The sequence below is a fragment of the Phyllobates terribilis genome, unplaced genomic scaffold (assembly GCF_046119375.1).
Source record: "Phyllobates terribilis strain yellow unplaced genomic scaffold, ASM4611937v1 Scaffold_9__5_contigs__length_417890890, whole genome shotgun sequence".
NCBI lineage: Eukaryota > Metazoa > Chordata > Amphibia > Anura > Dendrobatidae > Phyllobates > Phyllobates terribilis.
Genome location: NW_027362769.1, coordinates 79,717,203 through 79,741,423, shown reverse-complemented (window position 1 = coordinate 79,741,423; position 24,221 = coordinate 79,717,203). Strand labels below are relative to the sequence as shown.

The following is a 24,221-nucleotide window of genomic DNA, read 5'->3' as shown; positions in this document are numbered from 1 at the left end:
GGAACTTCTATTTAAACACAGCATCTCCCTTTGGAATTGAATGAGCAACTTCTGTATGGATGCTTTGTGATTATCTGTCAGCTGCTCAGATATTAAATGGAGATATGGTATTTGGTCTGGTTTGTCTGATCCAAAAATGATTACTATAACCTGTTATTATGGTATCTGGTCTAGCCTGTGAGCCAAAATTTAGTCAATTTGAAGGAAGATAACCTTTTACTTACTGTACATAAAGATAAAAAGTGCAGTCCCCATAAAAGGATTAGGTGACTAAACACACTTGACACTTCAGTGGTGTTTTCCTTACAGTAATCCTATATGCAGGTGTTGCCTTATCTTCCATCACTAAGCTACATACAGGTGCATCTCACTAAATTAGAATATCATAAAAGTTAATTTATTTTAGTTCAATACAAAAAGTGAAACTCATTATATAGAGTCATTACAAACAGAGTGATCTATTTCAAGTGTTTATTTCTGTTAATGTTGATGATTATGGATTACAGCCAATGAACACACAAAAGTCATTATCTCAGTAAATTAGAATACTTTATAACCGCTTGAAAAATGTTTTTAAAATCCAAAAATGTTGGCCTACTGAAATGTACGTTCAGTAAATGCACTCAATACTTGGTCGAGGCTCCTTTAGCATCAATTACTGCATCAATGCGGCAATGTGACATGGAGGCGATCAGCCTGTGGCACTGCTGAGGTGTTATGGAAGCCCAGGTTGCTTTGATAGCAGCCTTCAGCTCGTCTGCATTGTTGGGTCTGGTGTCTCATCTTCCTCTAGACAATACCCTATATATTCTCTATGGGGTTAAGGTCAGGCGAGTTTGCTGGCCAATCAAGCAGTGATACAGTTTGTAAACCAGGTATTGGTACTTTTGGTAGTGTGGACAGGTGCCAAGTCCTGCTGGAGAATGAAATTTCCATCTCCAAAAAGCTTGTCGGCAGAGGGAAGCATGAAGTGCTCTAAAATTTCCTGGTAGACGGCTGCGCTGACTTTGGTCTTGATAAAACAAAGTGGACCTACACCAGCAGATGACATGGCTCCCCAAACCATCACTGATTGTGGAAACTTCACACTAGACCTCAAGCAGCTTGGATTGTGGCCTCTCCACTCTTCCTCCAGACTCTGGGACCTTGATTTCCAAATGAAAATTGGAACTCTGGGACCTTGTGGAGTGTGTCAGTGACTGCCTTCTGGATATCTGTCAAATCATCAGTCTTCCCCATGATAGTGGAGCCTACTGAAACAGACTAAAGGACCTTTTTAAATGCTTAGGAAGCCTTTGCAGGTGTTTTTTGTTAATTTTAATTTACTGAGATAATGACTGTTTTCATTGGCTGTAAGCCATAATCAACATTAACAGAAATAAACACTTGAAGTAGATCACCGTTTGTAATGACTATACTTTTTGTATTGAAGAACTGAAAAAAAAATTAACTTTTTGATGATATTCTAGTTTAGCGAGATGCACCTGTATGAAAAGACTGGTTTGTTTGAGAACCTCATGTAGTAGATGTGCATAATCGATCTTGCTGCCATATAATGTCTATATAAAAATAACAGGTATGTCACTTTGAGAAAATTCTGAGAGCAGTTTGAGATGCTCTGATTACTTTAACAGATTACTTACTAAAGTCTGAACATAAAGTATTAGCTAGCTTATAAGGGGGTAATCCACCTTGTAACATCAATATACAGCAATAAAAGAATGGATATGTGACAACAGGTTACTGTATATACTCGAGTATAAGCAGACTTTTTCAGCCCATTTTTACACTATTCCCCTGAGGAACCCATGATGGAGGAAACGCGTCAGGAGGCACATAGGGAATATCAAGGTATGAAGCAGTATTTGAGGGAGAGCTGTGCACTGCCATTGTAAGGGCAGGAGTTTTGGGGTCTAGGGTCAGTCAGCATGAAAATTTTCCCTGCCTAACACCAGTTACAAGGAACTCCTGTCCTCCCTATCTGAAGGTACCAGCTGATGAGATTGTTCCAATTCTTTTTGAATCCTCATAAGTAAATAATACCTGTACAAGCATACTTATCTAATAGAATATGCTATATGTGGATATGCATGTTGAGGAAAAACAGAAGGCTACACATGCAATATATAAAGATCTATTGATAAGTGAGGTTTATTTATGGATTTAAAACATGAATTGAGTTGGATAATCTGTTCTATTGGCCACTGTTCAAGTGGAAGGATATATGGAGCCATTTGTATAAAATTGTCCAATTAACCACTGTTGATGTAAAAGGATGGATCTGTTTGGACCACATTGTTATATTCATATATGTATTAGTCAGTTAATTATACCAAACAGTAGGACATTTTGATTTTTTTTTTTTTTACATATAATCTATAAGGAAGGTGTCTAATTAGGAGTCAATAGTTCCATTGCGAGTCTTATTGTAGGGAATAGGTGGACAGTGGTATATACTGTTAACCTTTTAATAGGGGAGAGTTACATTTACAAGCAGCTATTACCCCACTTTTTGTTGGTACATTGTGAATAAAGTATATTGTGCCAAGTACTGCTCATATAAGAGGGTGGTGGCCCACCGGAGGATTCTCCTGTGGGCCAGTCTGTGCCTGCTTACGCCAAATATTCAGAGAAAGCCATCACAAAATAACAAATCACTCAATAGCAATGCAATACCATGTTTTATTGTAACAGTACAAAGATCCTCTAACAAAAAGTTTTTCGTTTTCGTAATGTTAGTGGTGAAAGAGTCGCAGGTTGGTGTGCGCCAAGACAATGCCCAACTCGTCACAGGCTTCAATTATCAATTTGTCAGCTGCCGAGCCGGAAGGAGCAGCAATGTACTCAACTCCGCTCTGCAAGGAAAATATAGTAATGAGAATAGGAATGATACAACCCAAGATACATGTGCACTGACTGGTCTTTAAAGACACATTACAAGAGGTTCTTCAGGTGGATTTACACTGTCGATTGCAGCTCGTAAAGGGTAGACACTGGCCAATGTAATTAGTGGATTGGCACTTAAAGGTGGAACAGTCGTTTTAATTTTTATTTCAGAAATCAATATAACAATTGCTTATTTTCATGTGTGCCATCAGAAAAAAAAAAAAAAATTGCTTCTCTGCCAAAATTGGTAATTATCAAAATTCTCAATTCTGAGGTAAAATCTGTATTCAGTGAAGACTATTACATTACTAAGAAGATTTTATCAGTAGTGGCTGCCATCTCAGAATTTTAAAATTTACGGAATAAAAATTAGGACAGTTACTCTTTAAGGCCTTTTTCCACAGGCCTCTACGAGCGCCATGGACACTGGATAATCGTTAAAATGATTCTTTGCTCCCATACAGTTTGAGGTCACATCTTCCCATGAAAAGAGGTAATGGGCTGCCAACAATATGCAGTCATTTGTTTTTAGGCCTGGATAAGTGATCCAATTAGTTTTTCCTCATTTAACAGCTGTCTGTATGGCTGATCATTGACCCATGTAAAGGGCCCTTTAGGTTAAAGGGGGTATTCCCATCTTTAAGAAACTATCCCAATATGTATTAGGTATAATATTAGCAAATACCTCCAATTAGAAATTTAGTATAGTTTTTCTGATTCACTGTCTTTCCTCATGTGCAGGACCTTTGGAATCCAATGTTATAACCCACTGAGAGAGACAGTTAGCTAGTTGTGTGGCTAGTGACTGTAACCATAGATACCCAAGGTCCTGCAATGTCTGCAAATAAGACAACTCAAATCAGAAAAAAGATACTACATTTCTAACTGGAGGTATTTGCTAACATTATTCCTCCTACATATTGGGATAGAACCTTGAGAACACCCCTTTAAGTTCCCATGATAAGTTTTGTTTTGCACAGTGAAAACCTACAGTTCCAGCAAAGATGCATGAGATTTCTATAAATCCACACGACCGCATCAACAACGTTTTGCCAAAGCCGAATACCGATAAGTATGAAAAACAAGCAGCTTAATTCAAAAACCATGACATACCAAAAAAAAAAAATGCAGAAGTAATCCAGTGTGCAGAAAAGCTGCAACACCAAAAAGTGGCCAAATACTCATGAGGGATTGCTTTTTTTGCAGGACTTTTTTATTTAATGCAACCATTAAAAGCACCTAAAAAGGTTTAATGGCTGTGATTGGAGTCAGTGTCCCCAATTGTCACAGTACAGTATTAGTTGTAGTAAACTGCAAGCAGCCTCCCTGCTATGTACATAGAGGATGTCTGGAAACTGATCACTTTCTTAATCAGTCTCTTTCCTTTGTGATCTTGTGCAATTTCACAGAATATCAGCATTTCTGTATGATCGCTAGGGATTGGATACAAGACTATTTTGTTCATAGCCTCCTGTATAATCTGATCGAGGCGACCACCCACAGTTGCTCATCATCTCACCTTCTTTGCCCGCTCCACATTGTCTCGGAATGGAAAAAACGCATCAGAGCTCAGGGAAACACCAGCTAGAGTAGAGATCCACTGCCTCTTATCTTCAGGAGTTAGCTGCTCTGGTGGCTGCTCATACAGGGACTTCCACTGCTCCAGTTCCTCCTGGGGACAGACACCATATGTATACACAGATTTCAGTCATTTGTGCTACACACTGCTCCAATGTGCACTAGCCATACAACATGCACGCTTCAGTCAGAAGAGATACCTTCTCTAGGGTCCCGCTGACAAATTGGTCAATGGCATTTGAAATATCAGCTCTCTTCACTCCAGCTTTAAACTTCATTCCCAGGACCCGTGGGTGATGCCGCAGCCACCAGTTATCAGCTTTGTCCCCAGCCAGACGGGTGCAGTGTATGCGGGACTGTTGCCCAGCACCCATACCCACCACCTGTCACAAGAAAAGCTCCGATTATACGTCTAGTTCTCCATGGTCCTCAAAAAGTGAATCTTTAATATAAAGATATTCCCATGTTAAAGTGGCAATCTCACTAGGACATGCCAGTAGTTACTACCATCCACCGTAGCTGACCTGTCCCTCATATCCTTTGACCCAGAGACAAAGAAAAAAAAAAAAAGCTTTTTTGAACATTATGTCACAATAAGTGTATAAATGTCACAAAAATTCTCTTTACCTGTCCATCCTTGGCGTAGCATACAGAATTAGACTGTGTATATTTCAGGGCAATAGTGGCAACAATCAAGTCTCTGATTGCAGACTCTGGGAGCTATAAAAAAAAAAAATTGAATATAATTAGTATAATATAGTATTCTAGACAAGATTTTTTTAAAAAGTGTAATTTGTTTCAGCTCTAAGTTTCCGTTCAGCAATAGGTTATGGCTTCAAAGGGGTATTTCTATCTCCAAGATCCTATCCAATATGTAGTAGGTATAATATTAGCAAATCAGAAGAACTATACTACATTTCTTATTGAAGGGATTTGCCTCGTTGCTTACCCCATGTGCAGGGCATTGCAGTAGCTTGGGTATTCATGGTTACAACTAATTATACGAGTGGGCAAGCTACTGCAATGCCCCGCACATGGGGTAAGCGACAGCAAATGAAAAGAACTATACATTTCTAATTCGAGGCATTTGCGATTATTACTACACCTACTTCGTATTGGAATAAGATCTTGGAGATTGGAATACCCCTTTAAGTCAACAATTTTGGCATATTTAAGAGTAGTTGCAGAATAGTTTGTCAGAAAAATCTGCCATAAATGGAAACCAGTATTTTGGTGTTGATTTTTGACACCGCTCCTTTTCAACTTCATTCACTAGCTGTGCACTATAGGAGCATTTTCTCAAAATGAATAGTAAGCTTGTTCAAAAGAGTTTTGATGTGGATTTTGAAGTGGAATCTTTTTTTAAACAAATTTTGGAAACTTAAAGAAATTCATATCGAAAGGTTTTTTTTAACCCCTTCCCGACCCGTGTCACACCGTTTGTGACATGGAAAACAGTTCGTTTCCGACCCATGTCACAGCGTCTGTGACATGGAGGGAAAGAGCCCCTGCAGCGCCTGCGAGCGGGGTCGCTCAGGTGTCACAGTTGCTACTGCAACTGGACATCCTGAAGTCGACCCCCCGGGGGGTGGATTAACCCCCCCGTGCCTGGGACCCCTCCGATTGGCAGTTTCACTAAAAGTGAAAATGAAACAGCCAATCGGTATGAATTAAATATTTCACCAATGAAAATTGGTGTAATATTTAAATCTGGGCATTGCCTGATGCTTACAGCATCAGCCATTGGCTGGGGGGAGTGTCACCTCTGTTCCCCCCCTCCCCCCAGATCTGATTGGGGGGCTAGCGTCACATGGATACTAGCCCCAATAAGATATGGAGGGATGGCTGAAACCTCCCAGCACCTTCCCAACCCTAGATCGTCTGCTGCGGACCCTGTGGATCGCGTCTGCCGCCGCCACCGCTGATCAGCGGTAAGTATTGCCGCCACTCCCCCCGACCCCCCCCTCCACTTTCATACCTGCACCCCGACCTCCGCTCCCTCTCCCACGTCTTCATCCACCGGCTGCTGCTCGCCTTCTGACAGCCGGTGGACTGTGATCACAGCAGCAGCAGGCTCTGTGTAAATGCCCTGCTCCTGTGATCAAACCCACCATCCCCCAGTCCCAGTGATATCACCCCCCACCTCCCAATAATCACCCCCTCCCCCTGTGTTCACCCCCCCCCGTTCCCAGTGTTCACCCCCCCCCGAAAACCCAGTAATCAGCCCCCTGCTCCCCTTTCTGCCCCAGTAATCACCCCCCGATGCTGCCGGCCTCCTACCCCCCCTTGCTGCTGCCGGCTCCTGCCCCAGTGATCACCCCCCTTGCTGCTGCTTCTGGCTCCTCCATCTCCTCAGCCCCCTCCTACGCCTGACCGCCCCCACACGTGACTGCAGAAGGTTACACCAAGCACAACACTATAATAAAGTTTTTTTTTTTTTTTTTTTTTTTTTTTTTACACACACGCACAAAGCACACAAAATGTCCCGCTCATCCCAGTCTAGGGCGTACTCAGCTGAGAAGGCTATGTCAGGTTGGTGTGTGTGTTGTAGTGTATGAGAGTGTGTGTGTGTGTGTGTGTGTGTGTGTGTGTGTGTGTGTGTGTGTGTGTGTGTGTGTGTGTGTGTGTGTGTGTGTGTGTGTGTGTGTGTGTGTGTGTGTGTGTGTGCGCACTACAATATACCACACCGCACACCAACCTGACATGCACTACACAATGGTGTCCGCTAACAAATTGGAACCCTTTGCGTTTGGAGAGTCCCTGTGTGCCCAAACATTGGAGCTCCCCCACAAGTGACCTTATTTTGGAAACTAGACCCCCCAAGGCACCTATCTAGATGCATAGTGAGCACTTGGAACCCCCAGGTGCTTCACAAAATGACCTGTGAAAACAAAAGAGTACATTTTTTTTCACAAAAATTTTCTTTTAGCCTAAATTTTTTAATTTTCACATGGGTAACAGGATAAAATGCATCCTAAAATGTGTTGGTCAATTTCTCCTGAGTACACTGATACCTCATATGTGGTCATAAACCACTGTTTGGGCGCATGGCAGGGCTCAGAAGGGAAGGAGCGCAATTTGACTTTTGGAGCTAATTTTCCATTCAAAAAGTAAAATGGCGCTCCTTCCCTTCTGAGCCCTGCCGTGTGCCCAAACAGTGGTTTATGACCACATATGAGGTATCAGTGTACTCAGGAGAAATTGACCAACAAATTTTAGGATGCATTTTATCCTGTTACCCATGTGAAAATTAAAAAATTTAGGCTAAAAGAAAATTTTTGTTAGAAAAATAAAAATGTTCATTTTTTCTTCCATGTGGCTTTAGTTCCTGTGATGCACCTGAAGGGTTAATAATCTTCTTGAATGTAGTTTTGAGTAGCTTGAGGGGTGCAGTTTTTGGAATGGTGTCACTTTTGGGTGTTTTCTGTCATAAAGACCCCTCAAAGGGACTTCAAATGTGATGTGGTAACTAAAAAAATGGTTTTGTAAATTTTGCTGGAAAAAAGATAAATTGCTGATGAACTTTGAACCCTTCAAACTTCCTATCAACATTTTCTTTTTCCAAAATTGTGCTGATGTAAAGTAGACATGTGGGAAATGTTATTTATTAACTATTTTGTGTCACATCACTCTCTGGTTTAGTAGAAAAAAAATTCAAAATTTGAAAATTGCAAAATTTTCAAATTTTTTCCCATATTTTTGATTTTTTCACAAATAAACGCAAATATTATCGACCTAAATTTAATACTAACATGAAACCCAATATGTCACGAAAAAACAATCTCAGAATCGCTAGTATCCGTTGAAGTGTTCCAGAGTTTTTACTCCGTAAAGGGACACTGGTCAGAATTGACAAAAATGCCAAGGTCTTTAGGGTCAAAATAGGCTGGTCCTGAAGGGGTTAAAATAGATCTTCCATAAAGGAAATCTGTCATCACGATTTTGCCACCTAATCTGAAATGAGCATGGTGTAAAGGCAGGGACCCAGATTCCAGTGATGTGTTACTTACTGGGCTACTTGCCATCTTCTGATTTAAACAACTTTTTTTTTTATTAAAAATGATAGCAACAGGTTTACTAGTCCTTTAATGGTTACGTATTTCTTCCTATACATAAGTTCTATATAACCAAATCCCTACCACTGATTGCACCTTTCTGCCTATGCAGAGCAGTGTGGGTGGGGTTATACAGGGGTCATTATTCAGATAATTGATTTTATCAAAACCAAGTCCAGTGTATTTTCTGTGAGCTTTCCTGCATACAGCCATTGCAATGTGTTAACAGAATGACCAACCCCTAAAAAAGAAAAATTGGACTGCAAGTCTGTACCTCTTTCTTGGCTGTAAGCCGATTGCTGAAAAGGGAGCTGTCTACAACCGCATCATTTCTCCGCTGTTCCAGTTGCAACCCAAAAAGGGTTCGAATCTCAGCATTATCAGGTTCATAAGTTGAATCCATCTAAAAGAAAAAAAAAAAAAAAAAAAAAGATTATTAACACCCCTCCAGTCTGCTTTACGTGTATAAGTAAGATGGATTTCAGATGCCAATGTTGGAGGGGGGGAAATTTTAGGCATGGGAGGGAGAAACCCACACCATAATAAATTAAGCTCAAGCTACAGCTCCTATAATTGCCTTCCTGTGTGTCACGTTTCCTAAAAGCCATATTAAAAAAAAAAAAAAAAAAAAGAGAAAAAAAAAAAAAAAAAAAACTACATATCAAAAATGTGCCCACTCCAAGAGCTTACTCCCAGCACATGGAGATAATCATGTTCACCTCAACATGTGCTTCCAACTATCTGAGGTGCCCATTACTCAATTATGGGATCAAGCCATGCACGGCCAGCTAGTACTAATGCAAGTGCTCTGGGGAAAAAGAAAAAAAAATAATTCCTGCAATTTCAATAATCAAATCCAGATGGAAAAAGCCCATCATATCCTAATATAGTCTGCTTAACTTCTAGGAACCTAAATACCTTTATATTTACAGCATTCTCTGGATTTCTTCATACCGGAGCTCTGTGAGGATGAGCATTGTTTAATGAAAACCAGGACCAGTGTAGGATCGTACATTACCTGCAGGACACAGTAATTGCCATTCTTCTTTTTGGAGAGGATTTTCAGCGCCTCTTCATCGTATCCTGGAGCTATAATGCCATCAGAAACCTAGCAGAGGACAAGATTAAGGGAAGACCATTACTGACTGATGGCTATAGATTACAGTAGGATTTGTCATTAGGATATGCATCTAGTCAATCTTTCCATCGGCATAAGAATAAGTGGTATCCCCATGTAGAACAGGTCTGGCATAGGCACAGGATAGGCCATACATATGCCTGGTATGGTGGTCCCAAATCCTTCACAGATTTAGACTTCAATGAAGATGCAGTGCGCATTGGGGGGCACTTAAGTCCTGGGCAACCCTCTTCTCAATTAATTGATGAATGGCTGGATATAAGGGTGCAGACAGCCAGACTGACATCAGACCACAATGCAATGACTGGCTACTCTAACAGTGTGTGACGGCATTATATATTTCTATGCAGCTGTTATGCTTCCTGTCGGGAGAGCTGCCGGCCAGTCCTTGCATTGCGGTCTGATTTATAAGGCTGACTGCGCCCTTAGTGATGTACGAGGTAGAACAGATGCACTCAGTACTTGGCAGCTTAGTGGTGACTACCTAGTGCTACACTTTTATTAGCTATAGACTTGAATAGGAAATAGAGTATTGACAAAGAATGCACAGCGTAAAAAAAATATAAAGAAGGTAGTCCAGTGTTTAAAGTAGTGGACAATCCTTAGGATAGGTCATCAATGTATGATCGGTTGGGTGCAACACCCAGCACCCCCACCAATCACCTGTTCTGTGATGGCGGCAGCTGAAAGTGCTCCGTTATGGAGCTGCTTCCTCTGTGGCTGGGTCCTGCACATTTGCCTCCTATTCAAATCAATATAGCCAGACAGCAGGCGGCCACAGCCAGACAGCAGGCAGCCACAGCCAGACAGCAGGCAGCCACAGCCAGACAGCAGGCAGCCACAGCCAGACAGCAGGCAGCCACAGCCAGACAGCAGGCAGCCACAGCCAGACAGCAGGCAGCCACAGCCAGACAGCAGGCAGCCACAGCCAGACAGCAGGCAGCCACAGCCAGACAGCAGGCAGCCACAGCCAGACAGCAGGCAGCCACAGCCAGACAGCAGGCAGCCACAGCCAGACAGCAGGCAGCCACAGCCAGACAGCAGGCAGCCACAGCCAGACAGCAGGCAGCCACAGCCAGACAGCAGGCAGCCACAGCCAGACAGCAGGCAGCCACAGCCAGACAGCAGGCAGCCACAGCCAGACAGCAGGCAGCCACAGCCAGACAGCAGGCAGCCACAGCCAGACAGCAGGCAGCCACAGCCAGACAGCAGGCAGCCACAGCCAGACAGCAGGCAGCCACAGCCAGACAGCAGGCAGCCACAGCCAGACAGCAGGCAGCCACAGCCAGACAGCAGGCAGCCACAGCCAGACAGCAGGCAGCCACAGCCAGACAGCAGGCAGCCACAGCCAGACAGCAGGCAGCCACAGCCAGACAGCAGGCAGCCACAGCCAGACAGCAGGCAGCCACAGCCAGACAGCAGGCAGCCACAGCCAGACAGCAGGCAGCCACAGCCAGACAGCAGGCAGCCACAGCCAGACAGCAGGCAGCCACAGCCAGACAGCAGGCAGCCACAGCCAGACAGCTGAATAGTTCCAGCAGCCGTGGGCATAGAACAGCTGATCGGTAGGGTGCAACACCCGGTTCCCCTGCCTATCAGACATTGATGACCTATCATAAGGATAGATTAGTGTTGTAGTGGACAACCTCTTTCAACAGGGAAGCATGTACAAATATCTAATATCACCATACATACCTACATTAGTGTGCCTTGTGTTGCCAAAACACTGCCGCTGTGTGGCTGGATGACCACATGACACCAATATCAAAATAGTGACCGTCACTTCCAAATGGAAAGTCAAAAATGAACAGGTGCAAGCCAAGAGGGCCACTCTATATGTAGTAACTGACAAGTTAAAGTCCTTCTCGGCTTACACCTGTTCACATTCGACTTCCCGCTTGGAAGTGACGGTCAGTCTTTGATATTTGTAAAACATGCCTTCTGACAGAGCACTCCACCCATCAGACGATGTCGCCTTTAAACAGCTAGATCCTGTCTGCCCATGTGATTGTAGGCTTTAGCCTGAGAGGCATCATGTTAGGCTTTGGGTCTCAGCAGGGAGGGTCACCTTGTTAATGGATTTTGGGCAACACATGAATTGGCCAATTTAAGCGCCAAGTACCTTCAATTTTACTTTTACTATAGCAGTAATGCAATTTCTATTTCATATTTTCAATGTTAACATGCTATAGCATTAGAATAAAACTTTAATTCGTTAGTCACATGACATTAAGGCATTTATATATGTGGGATTTTGCTGTACATAGTGCTGAAGCCCTGTTATTAGCACAGGCAATCTGACTATCACAGCTTCAAGTCCCTAAGGGGACTGTGAAAGTGGGGGAAAAAAAAAAAATAAAAAAATCAAATCCCCAGAATTCCTTTTTTTTGGCCACTGCAACATTACCTTTTATTGCAATCAAAATATTGTATCTACCACAAAAATATATATATGACCTGGGGAATCCTGTTAGGTCAGTTTTACCATATAGTGAACATGGGGGGGGGGGAGGGGAAACAAAAAAAACCATCAATTGTGGAATTGCACTTTCCTGCAATTTCACCCTCCCGTTTTCTAGCACACTACATGGTAAAATCAATGGGGGGTCATTCAAAATTTTAACTTGTCCCGCAAAAAAACAAATCATACAGCTATGTTGACAGAAAAATAAAGTTATGGCCCTTGAAATAAGGGGAGGAAAAAAAGATAAAAATACATGACAGGGTTAAAAAAAAAAGTTTTATATTAGGACATGCTGGGTTTTTCAAATATGGGTTTGAAGCATATAATGCATAACTTCATTAGTCCTCACTTTACAGACCCCCATATCACATGTACCGGGGTGAGAATGTTAACTGAAAAGACTGGTCGTCAGTGTAATTCCCAATAGTGCAGCTACTGAGCTCTTCATACCTCTCTGGAGATGATCTTTGCAGTGGGGACATCACACACATCAGAAATGGCAATGAAGTCCCCAAAAGAAGACATCCTGTCAGAACCTAAAAATAAGAGATAAGAGTCCAGAACAGCAATTAACTGGCCAAATTGTTGATATTTTCTGAAAACAATTACAAGTAAAAATGTTGCAAAGGAACGATGAATCCTCAAGCAAGCCTTCACTTACCTCTGGCTCTCGCATAGGCAAATGCCAAGGGAGTGAGAGTGGCAAATATGTCGTGTACCATGCACACCTGGGCCTCTTCTTCTGTCAAAGGAACGCCAACAGCAGCACCTGGTGATAGAAAGTGATATTACAAGCTAGGCACCAAATTACAGGATGAAGTTAGAAATGACTACACTGGAACTCTATATCCAACAAGCTTAGAAACTAACCATTACAGAATTAAAGTGTTCTATTATGACATGGAATCGATTGGATTGTTACCTGCAGGGCTCACATGTTTGAAGGAGGTGGCCGCAGGGAGGCCTAAAGCATTTTTCAACTCTCTCACCAGCTGCCAGCCGTTCAGGGCATCACACAGATTAATGAACCCCGGAGATCCATTCAGCACTGCAGAAGGGAGATAGGCGAGTAACTACAATAATCACGGTGTATGGAATCAGTCTGCTCCGTAGACTCATGGGTCATCAAAACAGTAATCCATGGAGGGGGCTCATGCACAAAGAACCCTGCCATGAATAAAGAATGGGATCTAATCATCCTCCAAGAGAAATGTGGTGATTATCAACGTTTTGCCAGCAGTATGGAGACAACGTCACAAGGAAAGAGTGATAAGTGGCTCGGTGAGTAAGACATTAAAGTTTTGGGTCTATGGCCAGGAAACTCCCCATATGGTTATCTTAATTAGGACCTGTGGTCAGTCCTCAAAAATACAGGAATGGTCATAAACTCAGCACCGACTAGGCAAGACACGGCTGTCAGGATTTGGCCCAGAAGTTTATAACCACCTGGAAGGGAGCAGATTACAGAAGTCTTGAAAAATAAGAGTCAATACTAAATATTGAGTCTTTGCATTAACTGGATGCATTGGTCACCAAATATAAAAACTTGTGAAATACTTATACCGACGAAACTCCTCATTGAGTTTTAAAACACTGACGTAGCAAGGTTCAAAACCAAAATTTGTGTCAGCCACAACTGTATAAAGTATTAACATTAGGACCAATGGGCAACATATGCATCAAAGATGGAGAAAACTCCTGATCTATACCTGTAACAAAGTGAACATGCATTGCTACACAATGGATTAGTATAGAACGGACAACCATTAGGTTATAGAGCAATATGGAGCCAATCTTTCAGAACATTATGAACCAAGCAATAATTACAAATTGTCCTATAACATCAACAAGTAAAGGACCAGCAGCATTAGTTTATTAGTCACTTACCAGTTAATGGAAGTTGTGGTCCACGAGTAAAGATCTGAGCGGGCACCTGGTGAGGATTAATGCCGTATCGCAGTGGAAGCTGAGATACACCCTTACTGTACTGCTTACGGAAATAATCCGAGATGGCATCATCATACTGTGCCGTGTGAGTAAATGCCTGTGACGAGAACACAAGCTATAACAAGTAATAACACGGAATATAACAGACGGCATTTCTGGCCCCATCACTTTACCTTAAGAGCCAGTTGGCAGCGGCTCTCTAGGGTCGTGTCCTTCTGTTCAGATTTTTCCATTTCATCTGCAATACTGGTGTAATCGCTGGGGTCGCACAGGACAGTGACACGTGCATGATTTTTGGCAGCTGCACGAAGCAACGTAACACCACCTAAAAACAAAGTAAAGAAAACTATTTCCACCTTTTAAATGATTTGACAACTAAAAAAAAACTAAAAGGAGGAACTTCAGTATGCCCCCACCTGTCAAAGCAACCCATCAGCTCCCTGCGATTGTGTCGCTGGAAGTGCAGATGGGTGCCTGAATACCAGGGGCTGATCGTGGCACCCAGATGCTGCCATCAGTGATTTACAGCTGAATTTAAGAGGTTTACAGGAGCGATCAGTGGTAATACCAATTGCTGCTGTTAAAGTATGGCAGTAGGACTTGCAACAAGTAGCAATGACAAAGTAAAACACGACCACTTTAAATATAGGATTGTTCTTTTAAGAAGGACCTGTCCCTTACTCAAGGTCCCCTGATCCTCCTGCCCCTTTTCATTTTGCATTACTCCATTGCAGAGATATTAACATTTGTTGCCTTTGGAGTGCAATATTTAAAAGCTTTGCAGTCAAACTGAGCATTTCTTTAGCATTTTCTATGGATGTGTGCGCCTTCGCCCACTCTCCAAGATGCTGCCAATCACAGATCTGCTGAGTCTGAGACTGTTTAGTCAACCAAGTTGTGAAAGCACAAACTTCCAGGGAAGACATAGAAGAAACATCCAGTTGGCCTGAGAGCAGAGATTTCACATACTGCTCTCCAAAAGGAACAAGTGTTAATATCTGAAAATGAGAAGAAAAAAAAAATTAAGGGAACTGTGATTTTTACAAGGTTCTTAACGGTTTTGAGCAAGTGACAGATACTGTTTAAGCAAAAGATTTGCAAAGATCTTGAATTATACGTGGGGTTGTTCTTGATCAGTTATCTTCTAAAGATATTTCTTGCATGTATAAGAGCAAGTCATGTTCTGGACTTTTTAGCTTCACTTTTAGGCCACTTACTACTTTTATGACTTGCCTTGGGTCTTTTAGAGTTGTTTTTCATTTCTATTGGAGACTTCTCAATTTCCTGCATCTAGCAGACATGTATGACATATCCACAGATTTACACTCAGTGTTACAGTTACATAGAACAGAATACCCAAAAAAAGAAAATGCAAATTTACACTCCTTGTGGTAGACCGGAGTACGCCCTGGAATCAGTTCACAGGAAGAACAGAAGAAGCGAAGAGCTCCCTTAACTCGATGTCACGAAGAGGTGAAGAAACATTTACCAATATCAATCTGCTCAACAGCTTCCTCCACTGTCACACCGGATGCAGACACAGTCTTCACAAAGGGATACAAGTTGCAGACCACCACTCTGCAAGGTAAAGAAAAAAAAACAGAAGTCAAAAAGTAACACCTCGCTACACATTTTATACGAGAGGCAAATGGGGGGACTAAATAATTTGATGAGTGATAGGGTATGATGAACTAAATATACCAGCAGTTCAAGTGTGTTAAAGCTATTGAAAATACACAGCAAGTGTGACATTCTGCATATTGTAGAAAACACTTGAGTGTAAAGGGATGTGAAGCAGCAGAATATTTTTTAACTAGTACCCCAGGTAACAGGTCCAATAAAGTCAGTGAACATTTCACTTTTCAAAAAAATGGGGCAGACTACTACACCCAGCAATGAGGGTACAGCCATGGGGACAAGGTTTGCACCTAGCTATGCCAACCTATACATGGGAAGACTTATCTTGGTGATGTACTTTGTGAAAACCTGGTCCTCTTGTATTGTTCCATTGATTACATATTTGGTCTGGTCTAGTGGCAAATCTGCACTCACAATTGAAGTGATAAGTGATTTTTATTTTAATTTCCCACCATTGCATAGTAAACATGAAACGCAATTTTTAGATTTAACCACACACATTGAGGCTAGCAACATTTTTACTCGCACGTGTAATAAACCAACAAATAGTAATAGCTTAGACTTTAGAAGCATGCAAAACAAAAGGGCGTTATTTATTGTACAGAACGCCCATGCCACAAAGAGTATGTAGGATGAACTAAGAAGAATAGCCAGAGGAATCAGTGAACACATGTGGAACATTAGTAATAAATTTGAGGGGCATCCCTTGTCCAGGCATTATGCCACAGAACATGGAGGGTCATTTAAGGTCTCACAGGTTTGGGGCATACAGATAGTTAAGAAAAATTGGCATGGTGGCGTCAGTGGTGTCCGTTTTGGTGGATTAAGAGTTCGAGTCAGTATAAAATGGACAGACTCCTAAAACATAATTGGGTACAGTAGTTCAATGCAGTTTGAGGAATATTTGTTCATAAGAATTTTGGAAAGTTATGAAGTGCCCTATAAATGTCTGTCCTATTCCTGATCTAAGGGTCTAGACTTTTAGCTGAGATGAATCTGTGCTACAGTAAATCACTTAAACATGAGCCATGTATGAAGGAGTCGGAGTTATGGAAATTGAGGAGTTGGAGGTTTGGCTTACCGACTCCACAGCCCTGGTATCCTCATTAGCAGCATTACCATGTGGTGGGGCCATGTAGAGTTAACATCCTTACCTGGACCATCCCCGAGTAAGGAAACCACAGTTTCTGAAAGATGTAGGAACACAGGCAGGATAACCGTCTTCTACACTGAAAGTGAGTGCTGCCGGCCGAAGCAGTAATCTCAGACATGGTTTCCCTTGGACTGAGGTTTCTAGACCGGTTCCTCATCCTAACTGGATTTACATTGTCGCTTTACTCATGGTTTATTTAGTTTGTGCACCTTATGTTTTATTAGTCTACTTGTGACTGACAATCCAGGTGCACTGCAATTACCATTGGAGATATAGATCTATATCTATAAATCTCATCTATTCAACTGCTTTTTAATTAACAGACATGTTAACTGCTGGTATATGTGGTTCATCATACTCCATTATCAGTCAGCGCAAGTTATTCTATCATCATCATTTATACTTTTCTTATAACTAGTAGATTTTGCTGCTTATGTAATGGTCAGTCAGCAGCACCCTTGTGGATTTTTGTAGTCTTAAATGGGAGAATTTGCTGAAAGGAGGGAGCATTTTCACTTGTTTTAAGGACATTACATCAAAGTTGGATCAGCCTGTAGTGTGTTTTTCCACTTTAATTTTGGGGGTGACTCCAAATCCAGGCCTCCATTGTTTAGTAATTTTGATTTCCATTGATGATTTTTGTGTGATTTTGTTGTCCGCACATTCAGCTTTGTATAGAACAAAGTATTCAATGAGAATACTTCATTCAGATCTAGGATGTGTTATTTGAGCGTTCCCTTTATTTTTTGAGCAGTGTATTTTCAGTACACACTTAACACTGTGGGCAATAGAAATAAACCTCCTTGGGTGGAGCAGCTTGGAGACTCAAGCAAGAGGTTAGTGGTCTTATAAATTCAGCAGAACAGTTCACTGGTAGGGTGAGAAATGAGGGAGGAGATGTAAGGTAATGCAGCACTGTGGAAAGCTTTATTTACCAGTGTGATAAGCTTATGTTGTAAACTTACAAAAGACAAAAATATATCTCATAAACTACCATCATTATATATAAATGTAAAGCAAAGTTGCATATGAAATATAGGGTACTTAGTGAACTATTTTTGATAAAAAAAAAATAAAAAAAAGTATACAAGCCGTCCCACCAGCGACAAGGTGACCCTAATTGGGACGGTCCTACACTGTCTATAAGTACCCTATATTTCATATGCAACTTTGCTTTACATTTATATATAATGATGGTAGGGTATGCGATATATTTTTTGTCTTTTGTAGGTTTTGTATCTTTTTGCTAGTGTGAACATGCTCTTATTTCTTGCATGTGTACCATCTTAGACCTCAGTTCACATTGCTTGGTTTTATGTTGTAAATTGTAGCAGGTGGGTAACCAGTACAATGACTGGCACATGGTGGAGGCATTTGTGTAGCAGCTGGACAAAAATCTAGGCCTGACCGCTGCATTAAGGACTGGCTAGGGGAGAGTTTAGCAAGAGAAAGACAAGCAAGTATTTGTAGATTTGAAAATGAATCAGCAAAAGTAATTGTTATTTTAAAGAAGTTGTTCATTAGCTTATAACCCCCCCACCCCCAATGTATTACCCCAGGGCCCCTAAGGGTTTTTGTAATTACCTTGTGTTGCAGTTTCTGCTTGTGAGCGACGCTACCGCAGGCATCACATGACCCGCCACTGATGTCACGCCTGACTTGACATCAGTTACGCGGTTCCAGCGGTGGATGCTGGGTTGTGCGCATCACACCCAGCAGTCACCATGGGGGTAACCCCACCCACCATCCACCTGTGGAACGCAGAAGAGACCCCCGGCTGCATCCGGAACTATGATGTGACATCAGCGGATGTCAGATCCGGCTGCAGAAGGGGGTCACGTGATGCCTGTGAGCGGCCAGTGAGCGCAGCTCAAAGGCAGTAACTGCAACACGAGTTATTTACAAAGAAACTTAGGGGCCCCGGAGGAATACATTGTGGGGTGGGGGGGGGGGGGTAAAAAAGCGGACAACTCTTAATGGCAGGAAAAAGGAAAGTTTTGGAGATGTTTTGAAGTGCAAAAGAGAGAGTGAGGTATGAGCAGAGTCAAATAACTTTTTTTAAAGATTCACTTTTGCATGAAGAAAGGAAATGCCGTCAGAGACAGTGGTAATCGCTACTATTTTGTAGCAGTGCTGGGGTGAGGTCATTAAGATATATAATTGGGTTTCATCAGCAAATAGATACTGAATGCAAAATCTGCTGATAGTTTGTCATAAGAGCTGGGTTATCATGGGACTAATCCTCAAGGAATGCCAAAATGTAAAGCAAAAAGGATGAAGTTGAGCCAGCAAATGAGATGTGAATAGGAGTCACAGGTAGGTGGATAACCAAGAGCAGTATCCTGAAGTAAGGGTATAATCTACAAACAAATTTGCATCACAGTATGTTTTTAAAATGGAACATTTGCAAGCTACCATTGTAGGTTCATATAATATACATATATATATGATGGTTTACAAACCTGACATAGCTAAAACCTAATCTAGTAAGGTCTTCCTTGTCTTCAGGGGTGCTTCTTGCCAGAATACCTGCCAAAAGAAGATCAAGAGTCCCATATAGTTATGCTATACCAAATATTTAACTATATTACTACTTTTAAAACTTTCTAGTCATACGGAATGCAGAAAGTTTCTGACTTGTTTGTATACCATCACCCAATGATGGGGTCAATAAAGTCAGCATGCTCAGCTCACTGTGTCTTAGTCTATACAGCAAAGCTGCAGAAAACAGATCTGTCAGTCTGTTGAAACTGGTGTGTGAAAAGGTTTAAAAAACAACATTTGGATGTAGGAGTAATTATCTCTAGGTATATTTCATAAGTGCATGCTCCAATAATTTTTTGTTGGAATAGTACTGAATCCAGTAGAAGACAAAAACACCCCACACATGAAGTTACAATAAAGGAAACAAGACTACCAGAAAGGTGCATTATAGCTCTACACAAAAGGCTGTATGCACGAACCTGTATGGTAATCCGGTTTTACCTCGCTACACCTGGGTGTGCATACAAATTGAGATTGGAGGCATACAGTGGTAGAATCAAAGCACCAAGATGAAGCTACACAGGCTTTATAGTTACAGCTCCAATGACCGGTTGTTGTAGGCCAAAAAATATATAAATAAATGGAAACCTGGGTATTTTTACATGCAGAAGCAGTGGTATGGCTGTGTGTTCTCCAATTAAAGTGATAGCTGCCTTTTGCAATGATATGATGTGCCGGTCATGAGAAACCTAGCTTGTGCAGCCATGCACTAGGGCTGTTTCCCCCCAAGAAATTTAAACTATGAGCTGCACCACTACAATGTGTTGTACCCAAAACATTTACATCCTTGCAACATGAGAATCAACCCAATATGATGGCAGATAGGAACCAGACTAATCAAAGCCAAAAACATCACTTGACAAACTTTGTGAATAATATTTATTTTTCCCGTTGAAAGCAAGCTTGTACTGAAGAATAAATATTATGACAAGGTGACCACCTACTATCCCTAGCCATTAGTTTTTATATGCATGCATTAAAGGGATATTTCCATCTCCAAGATCCTATCCCAATATGTAGAAGGTGTGATATTAGCAAATACCTCAAATTAAAAATCTAGTATAGTTCTTCTGATTTGCCATGTTGCTTACCCCATGTGCAAGGCATTGCAGGACCTTGGGTATCCATGGTTACGATAACTAGCCATCACCATCAGTGATCAAAACCATGGATGCCCAAGGTCCTGCACATGGGATAAGCAACATGGCAAATCAGAAGAACTATACTAGACTTCTAATTGGAGGTATTTGCTAATATTATTACACTTACTATATATTGGGATAGCATCTTGAAGATGGGCATACCCCTTTAAGGAAAAAATAATAATTTATAGTGATCTGTAATGACAGCGATGGGGAAAAAAAAAAAAAAAAAAAAAAACCACACAAACCATTTCCAGAAAAGCATCAGAAAACACTGCTGGCATTTTCTTGAAGAGTCTGCTTCAAAACCAATGCAAGTAAACCAGGGTCAGACAAGCTATGTAAACGGCGAGCTTTCAATCCAAATGCAAGTTTGTGCCCTTGTGCTGTCCTTATTTCACTGGACCACCAATTTGGTGGAGATTCATCCGAGAAACAGACCGGAGTAGTACATGCAGTAATTTTGTCCATAGAAAGTTGCCACATGAACAAAACACGCACTCTCATATAGATTGTGTGAATAGGTCCCAAGTCCGCAAGAATTTGCATAGATCAGTGTAGCCATCTTGACTAAGATTGGATGGCTACTTACAATATGAGAGTATTCTTCATTAACAGAAATGCTCAATCAGATGTAGGCTTTCCAACGTTAAGAATTGCAGTGGATCCCATAAGGCTGGGGTCCTAATGACAGCAGTTTGGTAATGCACCCATTGAGTTGAATGGGAAAGTGAAAAGAAAAAAAAAAAAAAAAAGAAAAAAAAAAAGTGCAGTTTTTTTTATGCACAGACCATACGGGTTACAGTCCATGTATAATCTCAATTTGTGCCATTACTCAGTAAAGTGTATGTAGGACTCCTATACATGAACAGGTTTTCTACATTTAAAGCTCACCTCCATGAATCGCGGGATGAAGGGTTTTCACGCGACCCCCCAGCATCTCTGGGAAGCCAGTGAGTTCAGACACATCTCTGAAAAAGGGAAAAAGAAACAACATCTAAACTCAGAACAAAGTACAGATATTAAAGTTTTTGTTGCCTCAAGCAGCTACCCAAGACTGTGGTTATAGCACACATCTTTACATGGAATTAATTTCTACGACTAATTGTGGATCTAAATGATAAATGAATAGTTATACCATCTGACCTGTATGGGGGTCTACAAGAAGATACTGTAATAAAATAGTCCTGCTAGCAATACCTACATGTACACTAGTCAGGAATAGGCATCAATAATTTACAATAATGCCCCATGATTCCAGTTCACAACCACCTACTGACACCCTGCTAAGGAATATGTATACTAAAGTAGTCAGAAAGCATCTTTATTATTCTATCAGAGGATATAGCAGTCCCCATTAATCTACGATCATATATTACCTGACAGTGAGACCGGCATCACGCAGACATTTTGCAGTTCCACCCGATGCCACCAAGGAAAGACCAAGAGCACTCAACTGATGGGCAAAGTCCACAATCCCCGTCTTATCAGACACACTGAAGAGAGCTGGAAGACAAAGTCAGCCATTACATACAACAATTATATAATGGTCATATCTGTACATTTAATATGTATGGGAAGCACTGATCAGAAGCTGCATGGAGTATTACTAGGACCACACACACTTTACATAGCAGATCCAATAGGACATCTGCTATGCTGGAAGCTATAACAAGTCACAGCACCCATGGGCAATATCCAGTGCAATATTGTCCAGTGCTGGCGAGGTGTCTGGCACGGTCAGCGAGTCTACACTGTCACTATTCTAACTTGTTGCCTCCTGGTCCCTTCAATCATCAGTCTCCCACACTCAATGCAGTCATTACATGCATCTGTACATACAGATACCGGCTGGTGACTGCTCCCTGCAGCTTTACATGAATAACCTCATTATACAGGTGACCATACACCACAAGATCTTTTTAAGGTGTCACTCTCCCCATTTCCTTACAGAATGTCAGAAGGCCAGACAATCCCTTTAAAGGATGAGAGTGCAGGGAGATACGGCTATATACGCTAAACTCATTTATTCCAGTTTCTCTTTCAGAATAGCTCAATACAGCTGTATTAAACAGATAAGTTGTAAGGTCGGTCTCTGCAAGTTGATTTTGGAAAGGGCATCTTTTTAGGGGAGCATTGCCAAGATCAAAGTACAGAGACTGCCATTTAAAAAAAAAAACAAAAAAAAAAAAAAAAAACAAAAAAAAAAAAAACACCCAAAAAAGGTAGAGCATTAGTGTCTCTAATGACACCAGGGATGATGGGTGCTGCTGCAACACTGGCTAAGGTCATGCCCAAAACAGATCCATTAATTAACTGGTGCCCTGAATCTAGCGGGGAGCAGCAATAGGAAGGGATGATGTGCGCTCACCTCCGGCAGGGTCAGTGTGCACACGGCTGTGATTGTAGGACAGACAGCAGTACGTTAGCAAAAGGGGAGCAGCAGAACAGTGCAGGGAGAGCTTTGGCTACACCAGTGGTGCACGGAGCACCCACATATGCATCAGAATTAAACATTTTTTTCCTGAATAATTTGGTTTGCTCTAGTGATTAACGCATTTTAACATACACAAAGTATAGAAAGAAAATCACTGCCAGCGACAACTCCTCTACAGTAACATACAGCCCAAGGAATCATATTTAGGTTCCCCATAGAAGCCTGTATTGTGTAAGTACACAGATGTCCTACACCGACCCCAGGATCCTGGTCATACAGTATAAGGCTTTATCTGTGCAGTCACATGGAGCAGAGAGAAGGGATTAGAGCTGGAAGTGGAGAATGAATGAGACAAGCGCGAGGCCACATGAGCTGAAATACAAAGACAGCTCTCTATTAGACATTATAATCAGGACTAGGAAGAAATATATGAACTCTGCAAGTGCAGATCACAGCAAGAAGCCTGAGGAAAGGGGCCTAAAGGCAGAAAACTCCCTATACCAACTACCACGTGGAAGGGAAAGAGGTCTGCCCAACTATACACAGCAGATCAGGAGGAAAGGCTAGGCCTGATACTGAGCAAAGTAGTAGAGGGGGATCTGTGCACATGGAACACAAGCCCAACTCTAAACTCCACAGCATCCAGGAACCCCCCCCCCCCCCCTCAAAAAAAATTATATATTTCTAAAAAACATACTCTGCATGCAGATACAAGAAGCCGGTGAAGAACAGCAGAGCGGTTAGGAGCGCTCACTCACACAGAAGCTTCTATCATGCAGGCTGCAGGGCAGCATGGAACACTATGGAGGCGCAGAGAGGAGGCGCCGCTCATCACCAGGATCTTACCCAGCTCTGCCATGTCTGCTCACAGCGCTGCACCACACACTGCACGTGGAAGAGCCGTCAGTCCGGGCCGGAGTCAGAGCAGGGGGCGGGGCTCACATATATCGCGGATGTAGAGCTTTAATTGGGGGCGGGGTTAGGGCGTGGCCTGGCGGTGACAAGCTGTCAACCCGTGCTGTGGGCGGAGTCAGTGCTGCTCTCTGAGCTGCAGTCATTGTGTCCTGTCTGAAGTTCATGATCGGATGCGATTCAGTGCAGATCTGCTGCGCTTTCCTTACACAGGAAACGGAGAGCACTGATTGATTGATTTTGCTTTTCCTCTGCGTATTATCCCCTAAGTATGTGTTCACATGAAGTGCTTTTATTGAGTTGAGCTTTAGCAGCGTGCTACTTTGT

The 24,221-nt window shown here is 42.0% G+C and overlaps 1 protein-coding gene across 1 annotated transcript; it reads right to left on the bottom strand.

The window, feature by feature from the left end:
- Nucleotides 1–2,662: 2,662 nt before the first annotated feature.
- On the bottom strand, nt 2,663–23,957 carry ATIC (5-aminoimidazole-4-carboxamide ribonucleotide formyltransferase/IMP cyclohydrolase). Its single transcript, XM_073645621.1, has 16 exons — nt 23,829–23,957; nt 21,925–22,051; nt 21,440–21,516; nt 19,322–19,388; nt 15,558–15,646; nt 14,242–14,393; nt 14,009–14,165; nt 13,044–13,169; nt 12,783–12,890; nt 12,572–12,657; nt 9,538–9,627; nt 8,794–8,922; nt 5,092–5,184; nt 4,665–4,847; nt 4,406–4,558; nt 2,663–2,855 (listed from the first exon to the last, which is right to left on the bottom strand). Exons 1-16 carry the CDS (start codon nt 23,839–23,841, stop codon nt 2,736–2,738), a joined length of 1,770 nt encoding a protein of 589 aa, XP_073501722.1. The 5' UTR covers nt 23,842–23,957; the 3' UTR covers nt 2,663–2,735.
- Between the last annotated feature and the right edge of the window lie 264 nt (nt 23,958–24,221).

Excerpts from the sequence above, each read along its gene's own strand:
- ATIC (XM_073645621.1), bottom strand. Across the intron at positions 14,166-14,241 it reads GCTGCCAACTGGCTCTTAAG|GCATTTACTCACACGGCACA; the intron begins GTAAAGTGATGG and ends TTCTCGTCACAG. Across the intron at positions 4,848-5,091 it reads GCTACGCCAAGGATGGACAG|GTGGTGGGTATGGGTGCTGG; the intron begins GTAAAGAGAATT and ends TTCTTGTGACAG.